The sequence below is a fragment of the Hydra vulgaris genome, chromosome 10 (genome assembly GCF_038396675.1).
Source record: "Hydra vulgaris chromosome 10, alternate assembly HydraT2T_AEP".
NCBI classification, from domain to species: domain Eukaryota; kingdom Metazoa; phylum Cnidaria; class Hydrozoa; order Anthoathecata; family Hydridae; genus Hydra; species Hydra vulgaris.
Window position 1 is genome coordinate 22,247,599 of NC_088929.1, and position 20,818 is coordinate 22,268,416.

General features: G+C 29.6%; 1 protein-coding gene across 1 annotated transcript in view; it reads right to left on the bottom strand.

Moving 5' to 3' along the window:
* Positions 1–2,964: 2,964 nt before the first annotated feature.
* LOC100211211 (X-ray repair cross-complementing protein 5) overlaps positions 2,965–20,818 on the bottom strand; it is a 31,122-nt gene continuing 13,268 nt past the window's right edge. The window contains exons 3-4 of the mRNA XM_065807517.1: positions 16,637–17,586; positions 2,965–3,279 (exon numbers count right to left, since the gene is read on the bottom strand). Coding sequence (XP_065663589.1) covers positions 3,034–3,279; positions 16,637–17,586 — 1,196 coding nt within the window. The 3' untranslated portion in view covers positions 2,965–3,033. The remainder of the gene's footprint in view (positions 3,280–16,636; positions 17,587–20,818) is intronic.

The following is a 20,818-nucleotide window of genomic DNA, read 5'->3' on the forward strand; positions in this document are numbered from 1 at the left end:
ACTTTAGTTTTTTTATAAATTAATAAACTTATAGTTTATTAATTTATAAACTAATAGTTTTTGTATTAAATTGTAATCTCTGGCCGAATATTTCTATTCTGCGAGACATAACTCATGAAGTTAAGTTTTGTAAAATAATTATAAATGCATTGAAAATTGCGTTTCGTGTTAAGCATTTTGACACAAAATATTATTTTTATCGTTATCGCCGAAAAACCAATTTTTGGTCTTACTGCTTGTCCCAATAAACGAACCAATTTTGGTTATCCAGAAAACCAAATAGCGTCAGTTTTCTAGAAAACCAACTTAGTTCAATTATCTGGATATTCAAAATTGTTTTTTCAGAAAACCAAAATAATTTTGTTTTCTGTAAAACCAGAATAAATTGGTTTTCTAGATATTCAAATTTGGTTCGTTTATTGGGACAAGCCGTACAACCAAATTTAGTTTTTTGAAAAACCAATTTTTGTAAGAGTGCATGTTATCTTCTTCATTTCCAGTAACTCCTGGGGTACCCCAGGTTCTATCCTTAGTCCTGTTTTGTTTCTTATCTACATTAATGATCTTCCTGACAGCTCTTTTTGCTGATGACTCAACTTTATACACCTATCCTGACAAAAAGTCTTCTCTTTTTGATAGCTTAGAACAGGCAGCCAATCTTGAATCTGATATCACTTCTTAAAAAGGTTGGGGCTCACAGTGGGTTGTAAAATTAAACTCCAACAAAACTCAGTTATTTATTGCAAACAACTACCGCAGTACTGTTGACATTCCTATTTTACTGGATGGCAACCCTCCATCGAGTCTTCTTCTTTGCGTCTTCTTGGATTATTGTTCACTACTGATCTTTCATGGAAACCATATATAAGCGATGCTAAATTAGCATCTACTAAGGTTGCTTCTCTTTATCGTGCTCGCCATTTTCTTATTCTTGATTCCATTTTCTACCTCTACAAATCTCTTATTCGTTCCTGTATAGAATACTTTTGTCAAATTTGGGCTGGTCCTTCTTAATGATACTCTTTTAGATTAAGTCCAAAAATGCATTGCAATCGTAGTTGGATCCACTCTATCAAGCTTCTCTCCCATCATCGCAAAGTTGTATCTCTTTTCCTTTTCTACAAATAATATCATGGTCGTTGCTCAAAGTAGCTATTACGTATAGTTTTATAAAACACATTCTTGTTTGACTCGTCATTCAGCAAAGTCTCTTTCTTTCATTGTAGCTGTCCCTGCATGCTCTAAAAACTTTTACTCGTGTAATTTTTTTTCCCGCACCTCAACCCTTTAGAACTCTCTCCCATTTTAATGTTTCTCTGACTCATACAACCTACAACTTTTCAAGTCTTCTGTCAACGGCTTCCTTGCTCTATAACTCTGTTCTTTTTTTCTCTAGTAACTCCCAACTTAATAATAGTTGCTTGCAGTCTTGTTGGAAGTGAATCAGAATTAAAAAAAAATTAAAATTAATTGTGATTTGAATGATTCACAATATTAGATTATTTGAAACTCATCTCTGATGTAAAATGCTGATAACTCTGTTAAAAACAATCCTAAAATCAAAACTAGATTGTTACCCATAGGGTTTGCATATTACAGAAACATCTGCAAATCTGTCGTTTGTAGAGCATGGTTAACCATACTTTGTCTCGAATTATTAAACTAAAATCTGAGCAGCAAAAAAGTCAGAAGAACATAAGCTTTCTGTTATCGAGTAAAAAAGAAATTCAGAATCGGCTTAGAAGTGAGCTCAGTCTTGTTGTCAATATGCCAAAGCATGGCTATGGTTCCTCAAGCACAGGTAACACAGCCAGAAAAGCCTTTGAGAATGCAAATACTTTTACAGATATTATAGGACTTGATTTTAACATTGTTAGATTGAGGAATATAATGAAAGTTGTGTGCAGTGGATAACGACTTCATTTGGAGCCCTTCAAAAAAGATTGTTTAGCTACCTCTGAAATAATAATTGAAAAATATAACTGGCACACATTGCCACCTACTGTACACAGGTGTTAGAGCATGGTTTTTAAAATTGCTGATTGCTTTGAACTCCCAATAGGTATATATTCAGAAGAGGCTCAGAAAACACAAAATAAATACATTCAATATGCAAGACTAAATCATACATGTAAAGTTTCGACAAAAAATGCGATTGAAAACCATTATTATTATTTGCTCTTGCGAAGTGATCCAATAGTATCATCAATCAGCTTCAAAATAACTAGATCCATCGGCGCTGTTAACTTAGAACCTGAAGTTTTAAAGAACGATCTTTTAGATGTTTTTATTTTAGCTATCTTGTAGTTTTAATAATAATATCTCTAGTCGTAAAAATGCTAAAATGAGGTTTTGTATATTTTATGTACCCCCTTCCTTCTCTCTCTCCCCACGGGTCATCTAGTGTCTCGAAATAATTGATATTTAATCAAAATGGAGCAAACTCGAGCAGCTAAAAAATTATTTGTTTTCAACCCAATACATTCAAAATAAGGTAGTAGAAATTAGGAAGGATTACTATATATATATATATATATATATATATATATATATATATATATATATATATATATATATATATATATATATATATATATATATATATATATATATATATATATATATATATATATATATATATATATATATATATATATATATATTACAACCAACGCTCAAAATTAATTGTTTAGAAAACTCTCACAATAATAGGTTGAAAAAAAAGAAGCTCAAAAGCTAACTAAATGCCAAATTATTCAGGGTTACGCCACTATTTGCAAGAAATTATCATTTATATAATGATAATAATTAAAACCTGTAACCTATAAATTTGAAGTCAATCAAGTCCTTTCGATTAGAAGCTGCTATAAACTTAATCAAATTTAAATTTGCTTATAAATGCTTTTTTTCATGCTTAGAAATTTACCTCGTTCACCAAAGAGAAAAAAAATTAAAACAAAAAAAGAAAATTACATTCTTTATTATAGAAATATGATTATAAGACTTTTCTGTATTTGCTGAAAAAACAATAAACTAAATTTTATAAAAAGAATTGATTGCTGAAACAAAATCAGCTTTCTTTTGAGATGAACTTTTTATTTTGTTTTTTTGACAAAATATTTTCATTTGAGAAACAGTTAATTTATTTAGTAAACCGTTTCTTGCAACTGCCTCAATATCGACTTCAGATGTTTCGCATTTTACTTTTTTTGAAACTGACTCTGAATTTGAAGAACTGCCTCGTTTGTTAGTGTTATAATCTTCTGGGAATACAATTTCCTATAAATATAAATATAAATATAAATATATATATATATATATATATATATATATATATATATATATATATATATATATATGCACCTAATTTAAATTTACCTCATACCAAAAACCGTAAACGCAACATCATTTGGTTTAACCCTCCTTTCAGCAAAAATATTAGCATTAATGTAGGAAAAAGCATTTTAACCTCAGACATCAAATACTTCGCAATAAATCACAAACTCCACAAAATTTTCAACAGAAACACGATTAAAATAAGTTATAGTTGTATGCCGAATATGAAATCTGTTTTAAATGCACACAATCAACAAATTATGAACAACAGAAAAATTCTACTTAAAACCAACTGCAACTGTCTAAATAAAAATACCTGCCCTTTATCAAACCAATGCTTTTTTTTTTTTAAACATCTTCACTTCCAACAAGGCTGCAAGCAGCCACTAATTAAAGTTGGAAGTTACTGTAAGAGAAAAGATGAAGATTGTAGAGCAAGATAACGATTGACGGACGATTTAAAAGATTGCAAATTATATGAATCAGGAAAGCAAGATGAAGGAAGCGAATTCCAAAGAGCTGATGTTCGAGGAAAAAAACTAGACAAATAAGCGTTTTTGGAGCATTTAGGAACAGTCACAGAAAAAGGATGACACTTAATTGAATGACAAGTAACACGAGAATGAATTTTAGTAGATGGCACAAGAGACGCTAGCTCTTTAGAGCAGTGCCCATTATAGTATTTGTAGAAAAGAGAAAGAGAAGCAATATTATGACAATGTGATAATGGTTGGAGGTTGGCTGCAAAAGCAGGTCCAACTATGTTTACAATGCGTTTTTGCACCTAGTCTAAAAGAGAAAGGGCATCATTAGAAGATCCGCCCCAGATATGGCAACAGTATTCCATACAAGGCCGGATTTGAGATTTATAGAGATAGAGAATAGAATCCAGAGTAAGAAAGTGGCGAGCTCGATAAAGAGATGCAACCTTAGCAGATGGCAGATGCTAATTTTGCAACCGATTTGATATATGGTTTCCAAGAAAGATTGGAAGTAAGAGTTAATCCTAGAAGGTGAAGAGTAGGTGACTCATCGAGTACATCACCGTTAATAAATATAGGAAGATCTAAATTATTACGATAACGATTGGCTAAAAAAAATTGAGTTTTATCTGAATTAAAGTTTACCAGCCACTGTGAGCCCCATGCTGTAGCAGAAGTGAGATCCTTTTCAAGCTCAAATGCCCCCTCCAAGCAATCAGAGGGTGTTGGTTTCTTATCACGACAAGACTAAATGGTAATATCATCAGCAAACAATGCCACCTTAGATGTGAGAATATCTGGAAGATCATTAATGTAAATTAAAAAGAGTATAGGGCCAAGGATAGAACCTTGAGGAACCCCTGAAGTTACAGAATAAGAAGAAGAGTGTTGTCCATCGAGGACAACTTTTATGCTACGATTGGAAAGGAAGGATTCAATGATCTTAAAGATGTTGCCGGATAAACCATAAGAAGGAAGCTTATGGAGAAGACCAGCATGCCAAACTTTATCAAACGCTTTTGAAATGTCAAGAGCGATGGCCTTAACCTCTCCACCTTCATCTAATGCACGATAAAACCTGTCAGTTATTACTGTTAGCAAATCAGCTGTAGAACGAGAAGATCGAAATCCATATTGATGGTCAGAAAGTAAGTTATTGGATTCAAGATGAGAAATTAAGTGTTTGTTAATTAAAGATTCAAAAACCTTGCTTATGATAGGAAGAAGACTTATGGGACGGTAGTTAGACGAATCAGATCGCTCCCCAGAATTTTTGAAGATAGGGATAACAGATGCGGCTTTCCAGCAGGCTGGAAAACAAGACTCTGATAAGCACTTGTTGAATAGTTTTGAGAGTATAGACGACAGCTCCAGAGAACACTTCTGCAAGACAATAACAGGTATGTTGTCTGGGCCACAAGCTGTAGAAGAGTCTAGGCAGGAAATCACTTTAGATACAGATGCTGGAGTGATATGAATGTCAAGCAATGGATCAACCTGTTTGTTGGCAATATCAGGTAGAACGCAATTAGTGGAATCAAGAGATGATATTGATGAAAAGTTTTTAGCAAACAGTTCGGCTTTGTCTTTAGGTGAGGTGACAAAGTCTGAACCATACAAGAGAGGTGGAATTATAGATTTGCCCTTATTATTGATATTATTAAAGATTCTCCAGAAGTCACGAGAGCCTAATTTTTGAGATGAGATACGAGATTTCATGACCTGAGAATAGCGGGTTTTGGCGTTAGACAAAACCTTTTTACAGTTGTTTCTAGCAGTAACAAACAGACGTCTGTTTTCTGGAGAAGTGTTTTGCTGATAAATATGGAAGTAACGGTTTCGATTGGCAATCGCAGCAGCACAGTGTGAGGAAAATCATGGAGGAGAGTGAGGCTTGACCTGGAATCGTCGAGAGGGAATAAAAGATTCCATGCCAGCCTGAATCCACGAAGTTATATAAGAAGCACATTTGTCGACAGGAAGTTGAAAGATTTCTACCCAAGGGCCATCACCAAGAAAATCACGGAAAGAGACCCAGTCAGCTTTACTGTAGTTGTAAGAGGTTCGATAATAGGGGTATTCAGGTGATGAAGAAGAATGAGATATTAGTTTTAAAGAGATCAAACTGTGATCAGAAGCACCTAAGGGTGAATGTGGAGAAACTGAGCACTGACTAGGATCAGAAACAAGACATAAGTCGAGTAGAGAAGGTAAATGATTAGGGTTGTCAGGAAAGCGAGTTGGAAAGTTGACTATTTGAGTTAGGGATTGAGAAAGGCAAAAGTTGTGGGCTTTAATGCCTGCAGAGTCACTGACACTAGAGCCAAGCCATTCAGAGTGGTGAGCATTAAAGTCACCGACAACAACTATATTAGCTGATGGATAAAGAGAGAGGGCTTGGTCGATATGATCAGAAATAACATCAAAAAGAGTACAGTCTTGAGATGAAGGAGATCGATATAGAACAAAGAGAAAGGCAATAGAGTGAAGTGGTGCTAAACGAAAGCACATGAAAGAATAGTCTGTGGATTCAAACCTAGTTTCACGACAAACAGGTGAATTCTTACGAATGTAAATGCCCAGGCCAAGCATGTGACTATTGGAGTCTTTACGAATCAGAGGAAGATAACCATCAACACTAAGATCACAAGATGAGACAGCCGAACTCAAATTAGTCTCACAAAGAGCAAGTAGGTCTGGTGAACTTTGCAAGAGATAAGACTCAACAGAAGAAAAGTTACTTCGAAGACCACGAATATTAGTGAATGATAGGTTTAAAGAACTTGGTGATGATGATGGTTTTTTGTGTTTTATAGTTTTTGGTACTTTATTCATTTTTAAATTAGATTGAAGAACTTGACTCAAAGCATAGATAGTACTCAGAACACCGTTTAATAGCCCAAGCAATTGCCTCATTACTACTAATAAACCCTAAGCCGTAACAAAGGGCTCCAAATGTGGCCTCCACAATGCACACCAAAAGTACAAACAGGGACACCATCCATGCGCAAGATGGCACTGTTAATACTTTGATATTTTTCAGCTGTTGATGGAATCAGCCTCTCTGAGAGTTACCACAGAGTTCGGGAAACCTGACTACCAGCCGGCCTCAGAACCATAAAACTGAGTTTTAGAGCTGTACCCTCATAAGGAGATAATAGAATGAGTTGCCTAGTCATAAAAACAGAGACACAAGTAATCCCATGCATTGAGTCAAGAAGATCCAGCATTCAACATCCTAAACTGGAAACAATGTATTAAAAATACATCTGCGCCAGCCTAATAGATGAAGAAGGGGTGCGAGGCTGGTCAACAGATAGAATCTGTTTACCCCTTAAGTCTTTGCCTTGGAGGCCTTCTACAAGACAGTAGCTGGGTGCATGCCCAGTATCTGCCCAAGATGAGTATTTTTATCGAGACACCATCTCTAGCTTAACAAAAAACATTGTATACCAAGCTATTATAAGTTCCAATAATCCTACTAACACTCCTGTCAACAAATTCTATGGTATAAGCGAAACACCATTCAAAATTAGACCATGCCAACCATATAAAATCATTTAACATTCTAAAATACAAAAATGACACTGAATGTATGTATATATAGTGTGTGTATATATATATATATATATATATATATATATATATATATATATATATATATATATATATATATATATATATATATATATATATATGTATATGTATATATATATGTATATATATATATATATATATATATGTATATGTATATATATATATATATATATGTATATGTATATATATATTTACATATATACACACACACACACACACACACACACACACACACACACACACACACACACACACACACACACACACACACACACACACATATATATATACATATATATATATATATATATATATATATATATATATATATATATATATATATATATATATATATATATATATATATATATATACAGTCACAATTAACAGTCAAAACATATTTTAAATTTAGTGGTATGATTATATATAAGTAATTTATGCATGCATTATTAGTATTTCCAGATGCAGCGCTACATTCTTTTGTGTAAAAAACTGGATTTTTTAGAAGAGGTTAGATTTATATTTCAAACAAAGCAGCCGGCATCAGTAATGGTTTTAGGTCTTGTTTCATCAGATGGTAAAAAAATGCTTCCGGTTTTTATTAAATCCTGACTGAAAATTGATTCTACATCTACACGGACATCCTTAAAACACATACCAAACCCTGGATTAAGTCCATATATTCTCCGGAGAGGAGAATATATGGACTTCTAGCAGTATGGTGCACTGTATCACACCTTGAAGAAAACACAGAAATGACTGAAACAAAATATTCCGGATTTCTGGCCCCCTAGTTCACCATACCTGAATCCATTTGACTACTCAATCAGGGGCTATTCTAGACCGTTTTCGACAGCGTCGACCGTATTAGGGCACCGCCCAAGTTAAAATTTGAGGACCTTATTTTTAATAAGTAAAAAATATTGCAAATATTGTTTTTTTCGCGAATAAAACGCCAATATTCCGCTAAAATATGCCGGAACGAGGGGGTACCGCCACCTAAAATTCTTTTCTAGAACAGGCCCTGTCTATATGGGCATATGTTGAATCAAAGGTGTGCATAATAGTGATTGAAGCTCTAAAGGCCTCTATCAAGCTAACGCTAAATGCCTATCAACTTATCTTAAACACCTGCAACAGCTTTCATGAATATAATCAATATCCACAAATTTTAAAATGATTGAGCCCTAGTTCAAAAGATTGCGAGCAGTTAATTACATAATAATGGAGATTATGGCCCTATCTTGGTATTTTACCCAGCCTTAAATCTCACTGAAAAATACTTTGATCGTGGTAAATTTAAGTCCAGAAGCTAAAACGTTATGGTTGTTCAATGTTTAAATAATAGCATTTTAGTATTTCAACATTTAATTTTTATTTTAGTCAACTTTTTAGAGATATCTTGACTAATGTTCTTTAAAAAACTGAGGTATTGTACTAATAAATGACTCCTTCATATTTTTAATGTATTTTGGATAACTCAAACTGTTTCTAGGCACTTGTACCCAACAGCATTTATTCCAAATATGAACCACCTTTTATTCAAGTTATAAATAAAACAAATAAATTAAAAACAGAAAAATAAATATCTTATTAATTCTAAATAAAATAGTTTAAAAAAAAAAAAGCAAAACTTTTGTTTGTTTATCAAATTTTAGAGCAAATATCGATTCATACATTTGTTGATTTATCAAACCCTGACTTATAACGGTTTTATGTTAGCAAATTTTTGCAGACCTTATTTGTCCTAATTCCGAGGGCTATACATACATACATACATACATATATATATATATATGTATATATATATACATACATACATATATATACGCATACATACATATATATACGCATACATACATATATATACGCATACATACATATATATATATATACACTACCGTGCAAAAGTCTCCGCTCATTTGTAATATTTCAATAAAGTAACAAAAGTTTGCAAGAAAATTGCGTTTATTTTTAATTGTTTATTCAACAATGAATTAGACATTAAATACAATACATTTTAGGATGATTTTAAATATATAAAATCAATAAAATGTTAATATACAAAGTTGTAAATGTTAAATTTTATTTTCATCAATATGAGACCCTTTGGAGCGTATAACAGCAGCACATAATCTTGGCATTCGGGCTAATAATTTATTCATGGTTTCCGCTGTTATCTCATTCCAAGCTTTTTGCAAACGTTCCCATAGCATTTGCTGATTAATAAAAGATGTTTCACCTGCTTCTCTGATCTTCCGATCCAGTTCATCCCACAACTTTTCGATGGGTGATAGATCTGGTGATTGAGGAGGCCAAGTCATAATTTTGCAAACTTTTCCCCATTCTTTTAGTTTCAAATAATTTTTGCATAATCCAGATGCATGTTTTGGATCGTTGTCCTGCTGCATGATGAATCCTTTCCCAATTATACGAATACCAGATGGAATCGCGTGCTTAACCAAAATATTATGGTACATGTGTTTATCCATGGTTGATGTGATTTTAACTAAATCTCCAGTTAACCCATTGCCAAAACATCCCCAAAGCATAATATTACCACCTCCATGTTTTACAGTACTTTGTATACATTGAGGAAGCACTCTTTCATTAGGTAAACGTCTAACATGCTAGCGACGTCGGGTACCAAAAAGTTCGAACCTACTCTCATCTGTCCATAGAACTTTCTTCCAATCTTCTAATCCCCAATTTTTATGCATTTTTGCCCATTCCAATCTTTTCTTCTTATTTACTGCCCTCAACAAAGGTTTACGTGCAGCAACGCGTCCAATTAAGTTGACTGATCTTAGTCTTCTTTTTACAGTATCAGTTGATACTGGCTTTACCCTTGTTTTGTTGAGTTCTGCTGTTAAAATTGTGGCTGGAATTTTTCTATTTCTTTTGCTGGACACAACAATAAACGTATCTTCTTGCCGTGATGTAACTCTTGGTCTTCCAGAACGTGATCTGTCACTGTTGGAACCAATATCATGCAATCGTTGTAGAGATTATCTCACACCTGATTCGGATATTTTTAACCTGGAAGCAATTTTTCTATATGAATAACCTTCTTCACGTAAAATACATATTTTGCCACGAAGTTCTTCACAATATTCTTTCTTTACTTTCACCATTTCTCAAATTCTTTATTAAATTCAAGACATTAAATGCGCACACTAATGCCATTTTCAAGTATAAATATAAACATAAGTCTATTAAAAGCAACCAATTAAAATTACTGAAAACATCCTTACCATGCCGGAAAGTATCATGCTACTGTCAAACCTAAGCTTACAAAAAATATTTTGGTTAAAACTTTTGTGCAGTTTTAAATTTAATAAAGAATACTGAAGAACTTTATATGTATTTTACATGAAAAAGGTTATTCATATAGAAAAATTTCTGCCATGTTTTTAGCTGCAGAACTCAACAAAACAAAGGTAAACAAAATTATTTGAAACAAAAAGAAAAGGAAAAAGTATGCAAAATTATGATTTGGCCTCATCAACTTTTTATATTAACATTTTATTCTTTTTATATATTTAAAATCATCCTAAAATGTATTGCATTTACTGTTCCTTGCAAATATTACACATGAGCGGAGACTTTTGCACGGTAGTGTATATATATATATTATATTATATATACTATTATCTCATTCTTCTTCATCATCTGAATCCCCTTATAATTGTACCTCTTACGCCTACCTTAAAGCTGACTGGGACACTTTCCGTGATTTTCTTTGTGATGGCTGTTGGGTAGAAATCTTTTGTTTTCCTGTTGACAAATGTGCTTCTTACATAACTTTGTGGATTCAAGCAGGTATGGAATCTTTTATTCCCTCTCGACAATTCCAGGTCAAGCCTCACTCTTCTCCATGGTTTTCCTCACATTGTGCTACTGCTATTTCCAATCAAAATCATTACTTCCATATCTATCAGCAAAACAATTCTCCAGATAACAGACGTCTGTTTATTACTGCTAGAAACCATTGTAAAAAGGTTTTGTCTAACGCCAAAGCCCGCTATTCTCAGGTCATGAAATCTCATATTTCATCACAAAAATTAGACTTTCATGATTTCTGGAGAATCTTTAATAGTATCAATAATAAGGGCAACTATGTAATTCCACCTCTCTTGTATGGTTCAGACTTTGTCACCTCACCTTAAGACAAAGCTGAATTGTTTGCTAAGAACTTTTCATCAATATCATCTCTTGATTCCACTAGTTGCATTCTACCTGATATAGCCGTCACACAGGTTGATCCTTTGCATGACATTCCTATCACTCCCGCTTCTGTATCTAAAGTGATTTCCTGCTTAGACTCTTCTACAACTTGTGGCCCAGACAACATAACTGTTATAGTCTTGCAGAAGTGTTCTCTAGAGCTGTCATCTATACTTTCAAAACTATTTAACAAGTGCTTATCAGAGTCTTGTTTTCTAGCCTGCTGAAAAGCCGCATTTGTTATTCCTATTTCAAAAATTCTGGAGAGCGATCTGATTTGTTTAACTACCGTCCCATTAGTCTTCTTCCTATCATAAGCAAGGTTTTTGAATCTTTAATTAACAAACACTTAATCTTGAACCTTGAATCTAATAACTTACTTTCTGATCATCAATATGGAATTCGAGCTTCTCGTTCTACAGCTGATTTGCTAACATCTAAGGTGACATCTAAGGTGGCATTGTTCGCTGATGATACTACCATTTATTGTTGTCATTATAAGAAGCCAACACTCTCTGATTGCTTGGAGGGGGTATTTGAGCTTGGAAAGGATCTCACTTCTGCTACAGCATGGGGCCCACAGTGGCTGGTGAACTTTAATTCAGTAAAACTCAATGTTTTGATAAAACTCAATTGATTCGTATAATTTGCAATCTTTTAAGTCGTCAGTCAATTGTTATCTTGGTCTACAATCTTCATTTTTTTTCTTCCAGTAACTTTTAACTCTTATAGTGGTTGCTTGCAGCTTTGTTTGAAGCGAAGATGTTAATATGTATATATATATATATATATATATATATATATATATATATATATATATATATATATATATATATATATTTATATATATATATATATAAGTAGAGACATACTGTAAAAAAATTCACAAGTTTTGGTTGTTATGTGGTAAAAGTATAAAATTCGTTGAAAGAAAGGATATATAATTTAGACAAACATTTCAATGTTTGGGATAACTGTGATATTACCAGTGGTCAAATACGTATTTTTAGATAAATTTTTTCTAGAAGTTAAGAACAAATGTATTTTAAGTCCATAAGTACATCAATAGTATGTAAGCATTAAAACAACTAATTTATGACCCCTTCTGTATGCATTTAACAAACCCCCCTCTATCTGCATACATACGAATTATTCATTACAAAATCGAAGCCCTACCTCCTTTCCGATGCATAATTTTTTTTAAACAAAAAACAAGTTTCAAAACAAAACAAAAAGTTAATTTGACATATTTCTGTTAGTAAACATAACACTTGCTGTCTTAAACCTCCTCCTCCCCCCATTTTTGGATAACCCCTTCCCTCATACATGTGTACATATTTTATGGAAGACCACTCATTTAATAGAATGAATGAGAATTAGTTATTAAAGATTTTTGTTTTACAAAAAAAATTACATTGCATTGCAAAAATTTAAAGTATTTTAAAAGTTTCATTTATACTTATTTTTCATTTTATATACTTATACATGTCACTTCATTGTCGAATACAAGATGCAAAGGATCTATAAATAAGAATCTATAAATGGGTTTTTAGCTCACACAGCAGAAAAAATTAAATTACACTTTAAAGAAGTCATCCAAACGTTTGAGATTAAAGGTTTGAATGACTTCTTCAGTGTAATTTAATTTTTTAAATCAAACTTTGAGGCTAAATCAACCATGAGCCAAATCAACCATGTTATTATTTGAACTATGTTATAGCCAAAAAAGTCAAAGTTGGTGTCTTATGTTCATCATTCTAGTTTATTATCATTTATTCTAGTTATCAGATTTGTTTCAAGGTAAGGCTAATGGCCCATGCAATTCACTGGAATAGCCAGCTTATGATGAGCAGGTCACTCCTTAAAGTTCAAACTGAGATATTAATAAAATTTAATTCAAAGTTCAATATCAGTCAGTGCCTCCTCATGGAGCTGTCAGAAATATTAGCTCCATTTGAAACTGCAACAGATCTGACACTTCAAGCTGATGTTAACATTTGTTATTTCCTGATTGACAAAATTACTGAACTACCATCAGAAAAAAATTCTCTATATATATAGAAAGAATTTTTTCTGATGATAGTTCTTTTATTTATATAGATACTTCTTTTAGTCAACCAAAACCAAGAAAAAGGTTCAAGCTCTTTGCCTTCATGGAGGAATGTGCTTTTGTAACTCCAATCAACTTAAACCACCAATCATTAGAGCACCAAGTAGATAAATATTTAGTGCAATCTTGTTTATAAGACTTTGCCAATCCACTAGAATACTGGCAACTAAACTATAAAGACTTTGTAGAGCTGGCACATATTGCTTGTGCTGTCTTTTCTACACCAGCATCTTCAGCTCCCGTTGAAAGATTGATCAGTTTAGCTGGAAAAACTTTGCTCTCTGATCACATAAAAATTTAAAAATAAATTATTTTTAAATTTTTATTTAAAAATTTAAAAATAATTTATATTTAAATAAATAACATATTTTTCTTATCCTAAAATACAAATAGTTGTATTTGCATTTGGAAAATCAGATTACATATATTCATATTTGAATTTGTATTTGGAATTCTAGAATTAATGTATTCGTATTTGATAAAATGTATTTGGCCCCAACACTGGATATTACCATTTTAGATTTCGTAATAACTCTATTAAAAAAAATATTTTTCTATATATCTGAATAACTTCCATGGTGTTATTATTGCAACAATTCTCTTTGGAAAATTATTAGCAATTTGCATAATTCTCTTAAGAAAAATATTAATCATTGCAGCACAAAAATTGAACATTTCCGAAGAAATTTTCATGTATATGAGTATAAAAGTTAGAGCTTAAGTTGATAAAACTGCATATATCCTATATAGGCAAATAAAAGCAATCAAAATGTATATGTAGAATTTGTTCACAAAGCGAAAAAAGTACAAAGTGACATGTTTTTAACGGAATTATTTTTTGAGGTATCATTTTGTAAAGAATGCTAAAAAAAACTCTCTTCTACTTCTATTCCAGGCTCTTAACTTTAGTGCTATTGATATGTCCAAATATTATATCTCAGTAACCTGCACTGATAATATCTGAACTCGTAAAATTCAACAGTTATGTCTGTACACATGACAGTTTTGATGGTAAATATCACAAGGTTTGAATTAAGTGATGGTGTATTGCAATATCTGGAAATATTTCTGGTCATTAGATTCTCAGTTTAAGAAAAAAAAAAATATTACTAAAGGTCCGACAAAACTTGCTCGATTATTTAAAGATCAACCAATAAAAAATTATGTTAAAGCTATTTACGCATTGTGTGAAACATTAACATCGATTTTTGTTTAGGGGGAAAGTTTAAAAAATTATTTATTTAAAAATTTAAATGTTTTAAATTAGAAATTATTTAATTGATAATAAAAATAATAATAAAAAGGATATATTTTAAAATAAGTTATTGTTTTGTTTTATAATAACTAAATAACTAAAAAATTTTAAACTAGTTTTTATATATTTTTAAACTCCTCTGTTTTTAATTTTGTATACATATCTGCAAAAGAGTTACGACCATTTAATTTATAAGAAAATTTGAATAAGATTTAAATAAGATATAAAAGTATTTTATATCTTTTTTAACGATATCTTTTATTTAAAATATTTGATCACCACTAAATTCCTTTAGACTGTTGTAATTATCGGTTGTTTTTTAATAATTAATTTTTATTTTTATAACTTTATGTTTTTTAATAATTATATTGTACTTTATCATGCTTTATTCTTCTAGTTTTATCTGATGATTTATAAAATGAATTAAAATATTAAAGTTTAAATCTTAATCTTTAATTATAATAAAAATAATATTAATAATATGGTTTTACAGTAAGATTTTATATCATAATTCAAGATCAATATAAATATTTTTTATTGAATAAAAGCTATTGAGCATAGTGATCAAAACAGAGTTGATGGTTTTTAAAAAGCTAAAAACTTAAAGACCAGAAGCATTTCCAGATATTGAAATTCGCAATCACTTACTTTAAGCCCTGTATCATTTAAAAAATCAAGAAATACTACTAGCAGTTTTTGTCTCATTCAAATCACAGAACTGTACAAATAAGATATTGTATGTCTTCCAATTTTGCAAAAGGTATTTTTGCAACTGGTGCAGTGTTTAATATTGATGTAAATTCAACCTCATCAAATGTGCAGTCTTCATTTCATAGCACAGGTATTTTATAATTTCATCATCAGGACATTAGTAGTTCAAATGTGAAAGAACCGATCATTTATATTTGTTATAATAATAAAACAACAGTAAAACAAGTCTTAATACTTTCAAATTTTTACACAAGTGCCATCTGCAAAGTGAAAAGAAAAAATTTTTTAAATTTAATAGAAAATTAAGATACTTTTTCTGTCAGTTTTCCTAGTGAAATTAGCAATGCTATGAATGCTGAAAAGAAATGCTTTCAATTAGATCATGTTGCAAAAGTAGTAACTAATCAAGAGAGTAAAACAAATATTTTATTGTTGTCATACATCAATAGAAACAAATATTAATGGTTTATTGTAGCCAGCCTACCATGCATCAATAAAAACAAATATTGAAGGTTTATTGTAGCCAGCCTACCATGCACCAATAAAAACAAATAGACAAATATTTGAAACTTTAACATATTTATTCCCACTTTTTCAGGATTCATCAAAGACAGTTTCAATGATAAAAAATTTCTTGCAAATTGTCAAAAATGCAATTAACTTTTGAAATTCATATTAAATATTCTTAAATAAACTTTAAATTTAATCTTCTTCTTTCGTGCATTTAAAAAAAACACAAACAAAAAAATATATATATGTATATTTTTAATATATACATAGTTTATGTTTTTTTAAGTTATACATACAGGTGTTAAATGTTATACATATAATACATATATGTATAATAGACATATATAGAAATGTTTTTATATAATTTTATATAGTTAAATTCATAAATAATATTAAACAATTGATTACCTTGAATTCTTGTATTTCTTTTGAAGCATCCTTCTCCATATAATCAACTTTTGGGAGAGTGGAATCAATAAATTCATCCATTTCTTCTCTATCCAAAGCGTATGCTTCCAAGCACCTGTAAAATTTCTGAATTGATGGATTTTCAAACATACTTATGGAATAATCAATACTCAACTTTTCTATTAATTTCTTTGCTTTATCAACTTGATCATCATTAGCTCTTGATCTATTTTCTAACTTTAACTTTCTTATATCCTCACTATAGGGTAAGTATATTACATGGAAACCAGGAGTATTTACTGGTGCACTTTTTTTATCATCAAGTTCAGTCTGAGGCATTAAAGCAACAAATCGTGGGCAAGAAAAAGTGCTTGATACCAAAACACATATTGGCAAAACTTTTTTTACCACACATCTTTTAAGAAGTGTTGCAAAGATGTTTGAGCTCCCTAAATAACTACTTTCATCTGGGTAGATAAAACTTGATGGTTTAATATGATAAAAGTCCTTTAAATATTTGATTTTTTTAAACCCTAATAAATGAAAACCAGGCTCAACAAAAGCTTTCATTTTATCTACTTCTTCCTTTTCAAAAATAACTTTTTCACCTCCAAAATTTTGGTAACACTTAATATCAGTAGACAATAATTCAAGACCTGTATCTTTACAAAAATATTTTGTTGAGCACTGAACTTCTTCATTTGTTCGTCTATCAATATTTACATGGCTTCCTTTTGTGCACAATTTATTTAAAATGTACATTGACACCCCAAATTTTATGCTATCAGTGAAAAAAAACAACAACCGACATACTATTCGTTTGTTATAGCTTTTTATTCTCACTCTAGTAAGAAGTTCTTCAAACTTTTCTGATGGATCAATTAAAGTATTATAATCTTCAGTATTAATTAGGTCTTTGTAAAATGCACTTACATCAAAGTGTTGATTTTCTAAATAAAATTATTATATATATTGTTTTAAAACTTGAAATTATAAAATTCTTTTTTTAATTTATAAATCTATAAAAAAATATTTAGCTAAATGTTATTTTAAATTCAACCTTGTTTACCTATTTTTGTAAAATTTACTATTTTAAAGACATTGAAAAACTTCTGAATTTTTACTTTTTTTTATTCTCAAACAACAATTGAGGTCCATCAAAATTTGGTAGTCAAGCAATTAATTAAGGTCTGACCAAAATGTGCCTATTAACAATGATTGAACACATCATTGTCAATTAAAACATTTTGTCAGAGAATCAGATTCTCTGGCAAACCAATTGCTTTTCACGCCAATTTAAACATAACTTTAAGTTTTTTAAAACAAAAGTCTTTGTAAAAACTAGGGGTGCTCCGATGCCTACTTTTGACTGATACCGATACTGATTGGTACAGGCATAAATTACAATTTTAGAAATACAATTTTAAACAGCCATAAATTTAAACTTTACTCTTTTCTTTTTTACTAACAGGTAAATTAGGATTTTTTTAAATATTATGTTAACGGTCTATTTTATTGTTTGCTTATTTTTCTAAAGTTTGCTTATTTTGTAAAATTTTCTTAATTGCTTAGTTGTTTTGCTCATTGTTGATTTATTTTATATTTAATTTTATTTTTTAGTTCCTAGAATATAGTTAGAAATATATATATATATATATATATATATATATATATATATATATATATATATATATATATATATATATGTATATATGTATATATGTATATATGTATATATGTATATATGTATATATGTATATATGTATATATGTATATATGTATATATGTATATATATATATATATATATATATATATATATATATATCTATATATATATATATATATATATATTGAGGTCCATCAACATTTGGTAGTCAAGATATATATATATATATATATATATATATATATACATATTTGATTATTATCATTTTTCTAAATGTGCATATAAGTATACATTTATCACTAAATTATACCTAGGGATAGCTACAATGACTGCGCTTATAATGACTGATAATTTTTTAAAAACTAAAATTAAAGTGTACCGCATATATTAAAAAAAATTAAAGCATACCAAGCAAGATTTGCTGCATATATATGGAGAGATATATGCATATATAGAGATATTGTGTCGCTAAAGACAGCGATACAACATGTAAAGATGTTTTAAAAATTTTAATTGAATAAAAATATTTCTTTTTTTCCTTTACTTTCATGCAAACTATGTTTAATTTGAATTATTCAAACAAACAAACAAAAAAAAACAAAAAAATTAGCTTAAAGATTGGCTTTTTACGCAACACACAAAAAAAAATTTTTCATCATATAAGAAAAAGACAATACAACAACAATAATAAAAATGTAGTACAAACTTTAAAAGAAGTAGACAAAAGTTAAATTGAATTTAGAATCCATTTTTAATTTAACAACAATAACAAAATAAATAAATAAATAAAGGATAAGATAAAAAGAAAAATTTAGTAAGTCAAACCCAATGATATATAAATACATAAATATCTAACTCGAGACTCGGTTGTGAGGCAAATTTGTTTCTTAGATGCCATACTGAACAGTGGCAAAAAGCGCAAAAAAAGATTTTATAAGAATTTGAAAGTTAGATGATTTTACTTTTATTACTCAAACAATGATTATATCTTGTTCTGCTTATAGTTGTGCGAAGCACAATCTTAGTACGAAGCACTATCTTAGTATCGATAAAACAAAACGGATTCCATCCAATCAAAAAAAATGAACTGCCAATTGTCATATCTCAACATATTATTTAACATAAATTAAAAAAGTAACAGCAGTTATCAACTTTTTAGGTGTTGAATAGATGAAAATCTTACCTGAAAAAACGACATTAAAAACTTATCAAGTAAATAGTTCAAAAAGTATTTAAATATTGTACAAAGCAAGAAATATTTTAAACAAATATATTTCAGAACAATTGTATCACTCGTTTATTCATTGTCGCATAAAAACGGCGCACAGTGAATCGACTCATACAATCTAGCTGGACAAAAGTTAATTCAAGGAATCAATCAGTAGATATTCCCATGATATTACTGAATACTTCCTAGAGAAAATTTCAAAATATTAATATATACATATATATATTAATATTTTGAAATATATATACATATATATATATATGTATATATATATATGAACATATATATATATATATATATATATATATATATATATATATATATATATATATATATATATACATATATATATATATATATATATATATATGTATATATATATATATATCTATATATATACATATATATATATATGTATATATATATATATATATATATATATATATAGTATGTATGTATGTATGTATGTATATATATATATATATATATATATATATATATATGTATATATATATATATATATATATGTATATATATATATATATATGTATATATATATATATATATATATATATATATATATATATATATATATATATATATATATATATATATATATATATATATATATATATATATATATATAGGGTTGACCAGACATACTCTTTTTTAGAGTATTATACTCTTTTTGAAGTAAAATCTTTAATACTCTCTCTTTTTTTTTAAAATCACCTAATATACTATTTTTTTTAATGATGGATAAAAAAAGTTTCTTTGGTTAAAAAAGAAACTATAAAAGTTTTGTTGTAAATCTTCAACTGGTACAACAATATGATTGCGGATGCTTAGCAATCAAGTTAATTTTCATGAAAATGCCTAGAGGGAAGTGCAAATTTTTACATATATATTTGAAGAAACCTTTGCATTTGTCAAACGAGTAAAAAATGATTAACAAATTTTTCTGCACTATATGTAACACAACAGCACTATATGTAATACAACAGTTTCTATAATTAATAAAGGCAAATGTAATATTATTCAACAAGCAGCATCGAAAATGTTCATCAGTTTCTACAACAAAAAATTTATAGACTTTTTTTCTTTGTAAAGATTTAACTACTTACAAAGCCAAACTTACAGCCCTTGAACTTGTATGGTCATATCATAATGTAAAACACTATCATTCTTTTAGGGATATGGACTGCACATCAAACTTGTTGAGAAAATCCTGTGATTATAAGTCTGCATGTGGAAGAACCAAGTCAGAGTGTCTTATAAATAACATAA